Source organism: Pelodiscus sinensis, chromosome 1, assembly GCF_049634645.1.
Source record: "Pelodiscus sinensis isolate JC-2024 chromosome 1, ASM4963464v1, whole genome shotgun sequence".
In the NCBI taxonomy this organism is placed as follows: domain Eukaryota; kingdom Metazoa; phylum Chordata; order Testudines; family Trionychidae; genus Pelodiscus; species Pelodiscus sinensis.
In genome coordinates, this window is record NC_134711.1 from 122,072,529 (window position 1) to 122,086,345 (window position 13,817).

The window sequence follows — 13,817 nt, forward strand, 5'->3', positions numbered from 1 at the left end:
CCCCTCAACTCAGGCGATCAGCCAATCCCTGTGACCCACTCACCCTTGCTCCGTTCATGGAGGAAGATGCTGAAAAGGAGCTGAGATGGAAGCACAATGTTAGTCTCACCCTCCCTGTGCTCCAGCCCACTGGATAGGGTCATCATGCGAATCTGGTCCATCTTAATGGCACACCACAGTCCTGGATAGTCAGGGTGCCTAGGAGCAGAGCACAGTCCCTCGCATGCTCCCCCTGGGTTGGTGCAGCCCTACACCGACTGCCTTCATGCAGGGGTGTGACACAAGTACCACAAAATCTGTTGAAGATTAAATCAGATTATAAATACTCACCTGGACAGTTTGTTAGCACTCATCTTTTCAGTGGCAGACCTCTCTGCATTACATGTGTGTCCTGTATGATGTTGCCCAGGAATAATGGTTTACCTGCTGCTGGTTGAGGTCTGATCTGTGTATTTTCAAAGAGCTTGCCTGCGTGGCAAAACCCTGACTCCCACAATAGTCAACAAGCAGTGGCATGGTCAAGATCATGCCAATACACATCTGTGCTGATCTCAAAAGACCACGTCTGTGAAAAGAGCAGTTTAATCTTGTTCAGTCGTTGACCTCTTTCCTGAAGCTGATGCCACATGTGATGGTATTGGTTTGTGTTGTGGGTGTATGTCCACCAGACCCTGGATTCCGACCACACAGGCCATTGAACGTGTCTCAGATGGTTTCCATACTAAAGAAAAAATTGGTGTTAGTTGGCCTGTACGATCCACTTGCTGTTTGATGCAGCACCATTCTCCTAACTCAGATTTACTGTTTCTGAGATTTATGGTTTTCTTTTACAAAGCAGGCAGCAGAACATGTAATGGATTCCAGACTCCTTTTGTTATAATAATATTATGACTATACATGGCCCTCTTTGTCTCAAGCAAATACCAAAGTGGTCTGCTATGACAAACAGTTTAAACATTGTTGGCCACCTCTGCCCTTTTATACAGCGCGCCATGATTTTGAGAAGGAAACTGGTCAGACTTGTCCCTTGAAATGCCTCCGTTTTTTCACTGCAGGATATGAAAACCACTGACTGAAATATTATGCGTAAGATTTGCGCAGTATTTGACTTGGGAAAGAAACAATGGTTCTGTGCAGAGAAAGTAATAACATGCACGTCATGTGGAAGGATCCCAGTCCACTTTACAGACTATGGTTTTGGGACAATTTTTTAGATTGCAGAACCCCTGGGACAGCTGTTGTTTCAAGGAGGTAGAGTGCCTCTCTCAACTCCTGTGTATGCATAGCGTTTAGGATCAGACCGAGCCCACTAGGATCACTTAGTCTGACCTACTGCATAACACAGATCATAGAATTTTACCCCATGTTTGTGTGGTTTTAAGCCAATAACTTCTAGTTGAGCTCTGGCAATTTTCTAGAAAGACATCCAGTCTTGATTGAAAGCATACGCGCTGCACTCTGTACGACCAGCCAGCTCAGCTGACCACAACAAGTGGGAGACTGGCAACGGATGGAGCAATCTGTCTGTCTCCTCCCTACCAATCTCTCCCAGGATCCTTAGAGAAGTAGGAAAGGAGAGACTAACATCATTGAAGTGCTGTTTTCTCCTCTCACTCACTCTGGTGTACCCTGGTATGGTACCCAGTGAAGCACAGGGTCTGCATTTCTGCCTAGTCCTTCTGCAAGCCATGCATGGAGAAGGCGTCTCCTTGCATCCTCACTCCCCCTCTCCCTCCATAACAGCTAAGCAGTAGCTGGCACATAGCTGCTGTGTCCCTCACAACAATTTTGCAGCCCCTCTGGGATGGGCAGTCTTTTAACTGCACCTGTAAGTGTAGTACAAGATCTGAACCACTCCGTTCAATGGAAGCTACAGGGGAAATTTACGCTACACAATAACTAAAGGGTTATTAAAAGGTAACATTTCAGAGCAAGCCTGGGGGGGGAAGAGTTATTAGCACCTGATTTTTCCTTTCACATCAGTGTAACTCACCTGGCTTCAGTAGAGTTACTCTAGCTTTAAATCCATTAACAACAAGAGAGGAGACCCAGAACTGCAATAGCATTAGCCAGAGCAGCATGCCCAGATTTTTAAGCAATGTGGGGAAATTTACAACAATAATCTTCTGAGCTAAAGTAGAAAAACATCATTTTCTCTTCATATTATGAATATTTCATGAGCTATTTCAACAAACAAGGTATCAACCAAGATAATGGGCTTAATCAAGTAATTCCTCAGCGAATCAGTAGGGCTAATGGGCTCAGTTGTCTGCTGGTGTAACTCCCTTGGACTTCTGTGGAGTTATGGCAGCAGAGAATTTGTTCCAATGTTTCTTAATGGAGAGGTAATTTGTAATTATTCTTTTCAAAGATAAATGCACAATGCTGCCAAATAAGTGCATCCTAAAACTGACAAAAGGAGTGTTTCAGAATAGCTGGATTCTGCATTCCAAAAGTCCTGTTTGAGTGTATGAAAAATGTTAGAACAGAATCTAGAGCAGCTACTGTAAGTTACCTTTTTTATCCACAGAAGAGAAATTGCACACTGATTTAATTGAGGTAAATGTCATGCTCACTACATGAATGGCTCTTTGTCAGCCTTGTGATTGGTCTTGGTGTACTTGCCTATTTTAAATTTGTGTGTTGCAAGACTGAAGACCGTTTGTATTTTAAGTAATTGCAACCCACTCCTGCTGTTGTGTCATGCATGCTCCATCAAAGTTCAGGAGCTGGACACCATATAGAAAGCAAGATCTATATGAAACATTCCAGGGGAATATGAAGTTAGAATTATTATGAGTCTTTTCTTTTTACAATTTCAGCAATGCTTTAGTTTATATTTATATGTCTCTCTCTCTCTCTGTGTGTGTGTGTGTGTGTGTGTGTTCTATGCACACAAATTGAGTTGTCACATATCAATACATTTTTTAACATTTCGATATGAGGTTTTATTATTGTTGAGTTGAAATAGCTTAATCTTACACACAAACTATGTTAAACAGTAAGACACTGCCAATTCTTAATCATCGGTCTGCTATGTAGAAGGAGATTTTGATTCATTAACTAGCACAAGGGAACTTGGATATATTAGGGACACTCTGTAAGAGTTTATGTAAATTTAAATGCTTTATCGCTGGCACTGCTGAAATACATTGAGGTTCTGGAATCTGCCCTTGGAGCAATGAAAATTTATATATAAAGCTAGGAGTATGTCAATAATTTGATAATAGGACTTCTAAAAATATATTAAACCAGCACCTCACTTTGTTCATTAATAGTATAATAATTAAATTGGTGAAGACTTGATATTGAGGTCATTCCCCAAATCTGGTCTATATCAGACCGTAGTTGATCTGAGCTACTATTATATCATGCAGTGTCTTACTTGCTGAAAAAGAAAGGGGAAATAAGGATTAGCTAAAGGAAACATCTACTTATTTCTTCCTTAATCAACTACAGGCACTGGGGAATAGCTTTGTGTGGGGATGGAGGAACACACACAAAGACAGAGGGAACACTAGGTGGAACCCACTGCTGTCTGTTTCCTGCAGTCAAAGGAAACGGAGCATGTGGGATATGCTCACCTGATCCTAACGTATGATCCCCGTTTAATGCTTTAGGAGAAAAGGGGGGGGAAAAGGTAAATCATTGAAAGTTAAAACAGGATTTTTTTTCTTGCAATATTACAATAAAAGTGTGTTGCTGGGCTTGCTTTATTAAATTAAGAGCTTTACTTTTACATATAACTATAATTGGCTAATTACTATGCAACTGAGGGCCCTACTCTGTACTGAGATTGCCACTGAAGTCAATAAGAATTCAATTTGCAGGAAGGCTGCTGAATTTGAAATATGAATCCTTATAAATACAGTAAAAAGATTTGAGATCAAGCTATATTCAAATTAAAAAGAAAAAAAAACAACCCTTCTCTAATCAAATCAAGATAGCTGGTATTGATTCTTATTATATTGATTTTATATCCCTGGAGTATTTTCTTTTACTCAGTTATCATGAAATCAAATATGGGAACACAGTTAAACACTAAATCTCACATCGCATTACAGTGTAAATGTTGTTTGTCATAGGAGGAGGTGCATAATTGAAAAAGCTGTGATTTATATATGCCCAAAGAAGCAAACACACACTTCCGGGAACTTTTGTGGAAATCCTCACTAAGCATGGATACAGCAGCTGCTGTGTGTGAACTATTGCTCTTCTGTTTCAGCTTTCAGAACAGATAAATTGTGGCACTTTCTCTTTTATATTATCCTGGTTGATGCTAATAAACCAAAGATTTCTAGACAACATTGGGTTGAGCATTTGTTTTTTTTCTTTTTTCCAAATGTGCCACTTGCTGATTGGGAGGTGGGGGTGGGGGGGATGGGAAGGGGTAAGGAGATGTATATGCTGAAAAGGTACAGGTGAAATCATAAAAGGAAAATTAAATTGTTACATGTATAGAATTCTTTTCATACTAAAGCAATACAAATAATTTTACCAAAGGTCAATGAAATGACTGCTAGCTTGCAAAACATTTTCCACTCTCAACACTAGTTTTTACATGCTTCATGAGGGTAATTGCTTATAAAGATTTCTATAACATTTCAGGAATAACACAGTTTAAAACTTCATTAAAAGTTAAATTTTTGGTTTTGGTCCATGGTTTGTTTTGCCCCAAAATGGATTTTTATGGTTTTCTTTGACAGTGGATTTTTTGAGCAACGCAACTTTGCCCATTTCTGAGTTAGGAGAAATTGAAAAAATACATTTGTCTCATTGTAACTATATATTAATCAAATTTTTATTTACTGGGTACACAGTGAAAATGACAAATTTAAACTTTAGTTTGGGTGCTGATTTTAATGAAGGGCAGATAGTTTAGCAGGAAGACGGAGTGATGAATTAAAAATGAAGAGAAGTCATGATTGATTGAACAACACTTCCGTACATGCTCTGAGAGTAAATACCCTAAAACTTTCTATTGGGTTTAATAAAGCTCTTTCTAACATCACTGCATATTCTCTCTGCCCAATCCAGCCAGCACAAAGGCTGTTTCTGAAACAATTTACATGGGAGAAAGTTTGTATTTTAATGAAATACAGACAGCAAAATAGCTTCCTGACTTCAGGTAAGGAGAAATTCAGTGAAGAAAGCCCACTCCCCCCACATAGCCTTCTGGGAAATTTTAGTTTTCAGGTCTTTAGCTGAGTAAGTTTTGCCTCTGTTGGAACTACTGAATAGAGCTCATGGTGTGAAGCAGGAGTCCTGAAGGACCACAGGTTCTCCCTAAGGAGGTAGTGCAGTCTTGTGACTTGCCCTGCAGAAAGTGAGAGACCTCAAGGGCAGTGTTGTGCAAACTTTTGCAGTCCCCCTCCTTCCGCCTACCATTCATGGAATTTGTCACACTCCTCACTCAGTTACTTATAATTGGAAGTAATCCCTTTACATTTGCACAGCTGCTGGTGTCGGCATTGCCCGTAGTGTTGGCCAGCCAGAGAAGAGTGGAGGTTGCTGGCTAGGACTAGCAATGTTTGCAGTGCAGGAGGAGTCTCTCTCTGTAAAATATCCCACTCCCATCCTGCCCCACAATGCTCGGCCCATTTTTACCCCACTGCTGCTGCTATGTCAGTGGATCCCCTGGGATCCCAGTTTCTTTATGCCCCCTTCCCAAGAATCCCAAAGTTTGTGCACCACTCACTGCTCTAGGAGGTCTGGCCCATGGCAGGGGATCCTCCCAAAGATTGTTTCAAATATGAGGGAGGTCACAGCACCAGTCCTATGTAGCTGTGACAGCTGCAAGTGAAACCAGAGTAAAAAGGTTTTTAATCCCCTCCTCCCCTTTTTGCCATAAAGTCAACAATTCCAGCACAGGAGCCGTATAGGGCACAGATCTGAATAAGAAGGTGCCATATGTGTCTGGTTTTAGTTGTGGACAAAAGTTGAAATTTCTAGTCTTTACTGTTGCCAAGATACAGTTTTCCCCATTATATCTCAGTGTGCTGCGGACCCAACCTTGTAGAAAGGAGATCAGATGTGGTGTCAATGCACCATAGCTGAGGATCTGATGCTATAGAATTTCTCTAGCCACACAATAGCAGCAATAAAATGAGTGTATTTATCCCTCTTCAACCCATTCAGAGGAATGAATTTCAAAGTGTAATTGAGACTAACTATAATTATTTATTTCCAATAGTACCTTTAATGTGGTAGACACTTTCTTAACAAAAGAGAAAGCAGGAGTAATTACAATCTCATGGGAAACAGACAGAAGGGGTACATCATATTAATTATTAGGGAAGAGAGATTTATGTTAATGTCAACTAAATTTAAAGGCCTAATTATTATTAAGCACATTACAGACCCACCTGCTTCGTTTCCTTAAAAAACAAACAAACAGTGAAATTCATCGAAAAGACCATTAATGCAACATCTTTTAATCACTTTCCACATTCTTTGTGATTTTATCTCCAACAGTAACTTCTGTTTGGCCACTGTTCTATTTCTCTAGGTAACTGTGTAGGTAAATGATTTATTACTTTTTGTCATATAAGCTAGATACCATAAAACAATCAACAGTACAGCAATCCCTCAGTGTAGTCTCTCTCAAGTGGGATTCATACTGTACAACCTGATCATTTTATTACTGGAGCATTTTGCAAAGGCTTACACACTTTTCCCACTGCTGACATGGAATGAACAGACACACAACAATTCAGAACAGGAAGCTAAGAACACAACAATATTGAATTGAAACTTCAGGGGAATATAATAGCTGACACTAATCATAGATGGAATAAAGTCTCATGTTGGCTGCTTGTAATTTTATTTTTCTAGTGGTATGCAAATGCTGAAGAAAGTTTGTTTATCAATATCAGGCTTGTATTCCCCTGATTTTGAACCAAGCCTGCTTTTGTAGAAAGAATGTATCCACATAGGTGGTGGGTGAACAGCTGGCTTAGGGAGGCAAGTTCCAGTCATGCCTCTTCTGCTCAAGGCCCCACACCTTCCATGTCCACCTGGCCACAGGCCTCCTTCCTGTGCCCCAGCCTAGTATGGCCATTGGACCCTGGCCAAGGCTAGCACCTCTTTCTTGGCCCCCAGAGCAGTCATGTTGCCCCAGCTCTCTCCCTGCCACACCTGGCCTCTGGAGCAGTCATGCAGCCTTGAGACTATTCCAGACCGTGGAGCAGCCAGATGACCCTCCAACCCTACTCCGGCCTCTGGAGCGGCCAGGCATCCCCAGTCCCCAGACCAACTGGACAGCCAAGGCTTCACTCTGGTCCCTGGAGCAGCCGGGCAGCTGCGTTGCAGCCCCAGCCTTCCTGGTCAGCTAGGCAGCACGTGACCCCAGGCCTTTTTGGGACAGCACTGCCCTCCCTTGCCAACACAACCCACTTCCCATGGGTATCTGATAAGCATACAACCATGCCTTCAGAGATACCACCACACTGTGATTGAATATAGAAGCTTTGAACTGCTATGCTAGCCACAGCTCCAATAGATTACAGGGCTAAAACTGCTACAAGAAAGCAGGCAGAAAGGATTTTCTAACTATCTCGAAGGAATTTCCAGAAAAATTCTGCATTGGGAGAACTGAAATAGTTGCTGGCTTTCATTCCCCCGCCCCCCATCCCAGGGGTGACTTCATGCTTCAAAGCTAACTGTTACCCCGGAGCAGCCCACTGCCCAAGGGCTGGTTCAGTGCCATGGGTCTGGAAGAAGTCACCTGACCCCATTTAATCAGTTAACTGGTTACACTTAATGTTTAATGGGTTAACTAATTCAACAGGCTTTTACGTCCCTAAACAGAATATGCTCATTTGAGAAAGTCCAAGACATACACTTGACTCACTTAAATCTGCAAACAAGGAGACTCCGTCAGAGAAGATGATCACATCATTGACGGACCAAATGCCCTGAGAGAACTTGCTTCACTACAGGAAAAAAGAAACCCAGCCCACTAACCACACTCCTATGGAGTCCATCTACACTCGGGAGCATACTCGGTTGCATGTGTGTTATTGTGCTGTGAGCCTTCCCTCGTGCTGCCCCACTGTCCACATCTGATGCCCTGAAGCAAGTTCCTGAAGGACTGTCTAATATGCAAACACTAGCATGCATGGGCAATGTGGGTATGCGCATACCTCTGCTGCGGCATGACCTACTCTACTGCACAGCGTAGAGGAGCAGGAGGGCATGTACCATTCCCATATCCATTCCCACAATGCACTGATTCCTTTGCTGCCTGTGCCCGCTCCCCATTGTCAGTGTTTAGCCTGCCCTGAGCACATTCCATTCTCCCTCGAACTCTGTTGATCAGCACCAGTGTCCAGACAGCATGTTCCATAAGCTGCTACTTGGTCTTGGAATGCACATACTGGTGCTGACCAGAATGTGGTGCTCCATGACTTGTGCTGGTAGGAGGAGGAACACACACCTATGTTGGGAGAGTTCATGGAAGTTGGCTTCCAGTACCAGGAATGTGTGATGCACCTCAGGTTCCTGTATTGGAGGTTGAAGGATTCAAACAGTTACTTGAGGAGAAAGCCTGGCACATGCTTTTTCTATGATAACGTGCCAGGTGCTTTGAGTACTGCGTCTGAGTTCAGTCACGATACCCTCTTCAGTCCTGCCATTCTCATACTGCACGATGCTAATGAGGGCAGGGTGAAGAGGCAACAAGGATCTTGGAAGTCCTAGAGGGAAAAACCTGCACTGATACCCAGCAGACCAAGTTAAGTTAGACTACCTGAGGAGGATCACAGCAGAAACTGGAATCCAAGGCTGGTTTCTTGAAACATGTGTTAATGTCTTATGCTTGACAATCTGTTCCATTTGTATTTAGCTGTGACTATCTGGTTACCTTTTCCAGACCTGACTCTTCCACCAACCTCCTCCACAAATTTCATCTCAACCACCTTGGCCCTTTCTCCTATCCTGAGACCAACACACTACAAAGAACTTTTGAGGCAGGCTGCTGAAGGCCAATTACCCGGGTTCCTCACCTCAGATGTTTTGATTTTTTTGTGATAAGGGCATTGTCCACCAGAAAATTCATGACCCATTTTACAAATATCTTTCAATCAACTATTCACAGCAACTCTATGCCAACTCTATTTGACAAACATATATATAATGACAGAATTATTATTATTATTAATTATAAACACTCTAGGATTTTACTTTTCTTTTTTAAATCCTTAGAATTTTCTTCCCACTGTAATGTATTGCTATATTTCTGAGGCTAAGAGGATAAGACATTAAGCTAGTTTTCATGTTGTTGCTGTGTCACAGTGGATAGCATGGATTTCTCACGTCTTTAATTAAAACTGTTTTCCACTTCTTAGTGTTTACATTGAGCAGTTGGAGTTAATGTGTGGGTTTTTTTTTCAAACTGAAAACAGATTAATTGCAATACATGGCAAACCCTTTGGTACATTAGAATTGTATTTGCACACTAGCTTAATAATTAACTGCATTGGACACTGTAGAAGCAAAGACTATGCAACCTTGTTTATATTTAGGTTTGGCAGAATTCATTTTTTATCTTTTATAATGTTGATGGATAATATCAGTGTTTAATTCCAAGCTTTAAAAATGTTTTATTTAATTAGAAAGCTGAAATTATGGAAAGTCAGACAATGGGGAATATCAATAATTATGTAATGACAGTAGGTACTGAGATTCAAAAAGTTAGCTTTATCACCATTAAAGTATGAATTGTCAAAGTCACATGTCAAAATACCCAAAGTAAATATCCTTAAATCAATCTCTAATAAGTTTTCAAGTAATATTTTTCTTACTTGGCTGATCTGTATATTTTGATTATCAATGGAAATATATTTTTGTCCTTTTGTGTGTGTGTGTACAGTGAACTTGACATTTACTGACATTTACCAATAAAAATCTAATCCTTCCAAACTTATTCATATTCACATAGTGCTGTCAATTTACTTACCTCCATTTCCTCCAGCACACGTCTCTAGAGACAACCATATTTTTACCACAATGTTCTATGAAGCTGATGCATTTCTTCTGAGCAGTGATTTTTATAACACAGCTCATACTGAAAATGTATATGGGACGGATTCTCAGCTGATGACTTCAGTGGAGCAATGCCAATATATAGTAGCTGAGGATCTGGTGCATAATTGATAATGATGTTCCCAAAGACAGAGGAATGTTTATACCACAAAAGAATATGGTGCCAAAATATCTTGACTTACCAGGCAGATGAACTCTGAAAAGACATCAACGGTGGATTTAAAGCATCTCCTTTCAAAGTATGTACTGCCTGTGACGTCTGAGTCTGAGTCTGTACTTGGCTTGGATCCTGAGCAGGGTTAATCCATCGGTTCTGTGCCTGTGTCATCCACTTTCCCTGGATCCCCCACCTTGCCAGGTAAAATTTGCAAATATCGTAGTTCATTGATGAGTAATATAAAAGATCCAGTACGAGCAAGATCATAACAAAAAAGCCATAGATCCAGACTCCTAACAATGCACTGTAATTGCTGCAGGGGGGAGGAGGAGAAGAAAACAACAAAGGAAATGATTTAACAGAACAGTAACACTCTGTTTACCAAGGGGTTTTCTTTGTTGGTTTGTTTTTAAAAATAATCAGGATTTTCATCTAAGAGGAGCAGGTATTTATGGTAGAACAGGGTTAAGAGTGTAGATATCCCAAATGCCTTGTTTCACTAGTGTAAAATACATTAAAACACAACATTACAAAAATAGTGACTATAATTCCTTAAGCAAGTATGGAGGTGAAAATACATAGTAGACTTATGTGTAAATATTGGCAGAGCTATAACATATGTATGAGTAAGGGTCAGGACCAATATCATCCATTGGCTGCCACTGGTATATAACAAAAGTGCCTCCAAAGCTTAACAAAAAAAGGCAGAACAGACTGAGTAAAGATATCAAGTAAAGTGAAAGAGAATAGTAGTGAGATAAAAGCAGGGGAGATGGGAAAATTTATGACAGCAAGGTTAGCTGTTTTTTTTTAAACATAGTAATTTTTAGGTCTATTAGCATTTGTTATGGGAAACTGGGGATTAGGAAAGAGCAAATTATATTAGAGCAAAATTGTGAGTTTTGAGGAGGAATTTAAATGGAGATTGCCAGCTGTATGGCAACAAAAGGCTGTTCCAGGCATAAGGGCTGGGGTGATGAAAAAATGCACAATAGAGAGTGGGAAAAGAAAAGGAAGCAAAAGGGTAAGTACAGGTTGTACCTCCTAAATCCGGGATTCTCTGGTTTGGCAACATCTGTGGTCCGGCAGGATCACGGATGTTGCTGGACTAGAGAGCCCTGGCGCCCAAGAGTACGAGCTGGTCCAGAGTCCAGTGGTGGGAAACCCACCATTGGGACCCATGAGCCCTGTCCCCAGGGAGCCTCAGCCAGGTGGGGCAGCAGTGGGACTGGGAAGTCCTGTCCCAGTGCAGCAGCAGTGGAGCAGCTGCAGAGTCCCCAGGAAGCCCTGGTCGAGTGCAGCAACAATGGGGCAGTTGGTGAGCCCTGGCCAAGCAGGGCAGAAGCAGGTCCACGGTGGCTGGGGAGCTCTGTCCCCAGAAAGCCCCAGCTGGCTGGTGGCAGCAGGCTAGAGCCAAGCCCAAGCCCTGGAGCTCAGTGGCAATGGGATGGAGCAGAGCCAGCCAGAGGGAAGGGCAGTTCCTGGGAGGCTGGTGGCAGAGGAACTCCCTGATCCAGCAAATTCCCTCATTCAGGAAGGGTTAGCTCCGAGGGTGCTAGACCAGGGAGGTCCCACCTGTAGATAGAAACAGTCTTGAAAACACACAAAGAATTACAATATGGCCTCCAAGTAATTCTTTAGGCTTACATCATTTACAGACGTCCAAATTATATAAACCTGTCATTCTACCACCAGCACCCTGCTGAAACCAGTGAAAGCAAGGAAAGTATTAAGCTACAACTGGTGAGAGAAACTGACAGAACCCAACCTTCCAACAGACTATTCAGGTTGGCTGAAATCTAAGTGTTCTGTCACACTGGATTGATTTTTCCCAAATTTCATTATGGAATTAAAACCAGGAAAAATATCAATGTGGAAATATCCCATTCTGGCCGTTTCAGAACAATTGTGTGTTGCAAAATGACTGTTTTGAATTGTTAAAATACTTTGTATTAGTTACATATAATGCAAAAGAAAAAAGTTGAAGTTGAAACAAAATGTTTTGGTTCACAATTTTTCCTTTTCTGAGAATTTTGAAATGTTTGGTGTTTGATCCACCTTGGGATGAAGCCAAATTAAAAAAAAAATCGCTTCAATCCTTCACAAAATGACACTACAGTCCTCCATCCAGCTCTCCAGTCAGTGATTTACTGCCTTAGGCTGTTCTGTATCAGACAGGGCAGAGTCTTTCAGTTTAATTTAGATTGTAAACAGCTTGCGGCAAGGCCCGACTTCTTTTTATACATTTGTAAAACTTAGTGGCAGGGATATATTGCACTACAGGCCTGACCCATCTCCCATTGGAGTGAGTGGGAGTCTTTCAAGGGGAGTTTGGGTTCTCTGTTAGGGTTCAGGCTCAGGCTCTTAAATGCAATATATATCTAAAGACTAAGCAGGTTCATAAGCCCTAGAACATATGCTTATGAACCAGCAAACTATGTTGTAGCTACCTGAGATTTACTGTACTAGCCTGAATGCAGTGCTTTGTTCTTGTATTTCTGTCAATGCTTTCAGCAAAGCTAATACAGTATGAAATAGCAAATTCTGTACATTTCTCTTTTACTCTAGACTCCGCTCCCTCCACTGTGCAGTGTGTCTCACAAATTATGGCTAGACACCACAATTTGCCTAGAAAGGCAACTGAAAAATTAAAGCATTTTGAAGGTAGATTTTTGTTGTCTAGGAAACGGAAGACAAAAGTTTAAAGAACATGCTGATATAACTTTAATTTGTTTTAAATTAAAATTTTAGGTACGATTCTGAGTTCCTGTTATGTTAAGATTTAACCCTTAATGGGTCCTGTGAGCATTTAGTTTCATAATTACAAATAAACATAATTTAAGACTTGGATTTCCAGTAGAGTTTAGTACTAACACTTCAATGGGAATAGAGGTAGATCAATGCTAAGTCATTTTGAAAATCTCTTCTGATCCTCTAAAAGGCCTGTTCCTGTGAAAACTTGTACATGTGCTTAATTTTATGAACTATGAATCTCACCTGATAATTTTTTATAAGGCTTTGCAGGACTGGATCCTAAAATATAACCTGAAAGGTTTGGACCAAGATTTTCAATGGCATTGCTCCTGATTCTTCATTGGACATACTCTTTTTTTTTTTTTTTTTTTTTTAAATAACACTGGTAAAAATTTGGAGTTGCTACATTAAAATATGAATGGGGAGACAGGTGTACAGAATTCATTCCCTAGGAGAAATCCTGTTAATTTGTAATAATTGAATTTCATTGAACTCAACAGGCCAACTTCTAGGAGCAGGATTTGTCCCACAGAGGGCAGGAAAATGTATTTTTGTTTCCTATAAAGATAGAAATGGTGTCATTTATACGCTGGCAGGAATTTGGAGGCAAGAACATTACTTTTTCTTATAGTTGTTCAAATGGATGTTTTTATGGCTGTGTTTAGGCCTTTGTTTTTTCCATTAAAATCACTTAGTGAAAAATTGGGTCTATTATGAGCACTTCAATTTAAAGTAACAATTTATTAATCATGCCTTATATGGGTTCTCCATCTGTTTCTTGTAAATAACATCTGTTTCTGACAAGTGTAAAAATGAAAGAATGCATTATTTTAATTAAGATATAGTGGAACAAGAGCCCTAT

The 13,817-nt window shown here is 40.8% G+C and overlaps 1 protein-coding gene across 9 annotated transcripts in view; it reads right to left on the reverse strand.

The window, feature by feature from the left end:
• The window catches only part of SHISAL1 (shisa like 1), a 312,707-nt gene that overhangs the window by 36,250 nt on the left and 262,640 nt on the right, over nucleotides 1-13,817 (reverse strand). For 7 of the 9 annotated variants that reach the window (XM_075899698.1, XM_014575796.3, XM_075899724.1 and 4 more), the window contains 2 exons: nucleotides 10,227-10,514; nucleotides 4,380-8,502 (listed from right to left, as the gene is read on the reverse strand). In XM_075899698.1, the coding sequence (XP_075755813.1) occupies nucleotides 8,265-8,502; nucleotides 10,227-10,514 (526 nt within the window). In that variant the 3' untranslated portion in view covers nucleotides 4,380-8,264. Of the gene's footprint in view, nucleotides 1-330; nucleotides 722-4,379; nucleotides 8,503-10,226; nucleotides 10,515-13,817 lie in introns of those variants that run through there. The other 2 variants (XM_075899734.1, XM_006127738.4) reach the window with 2 other exon arrangements.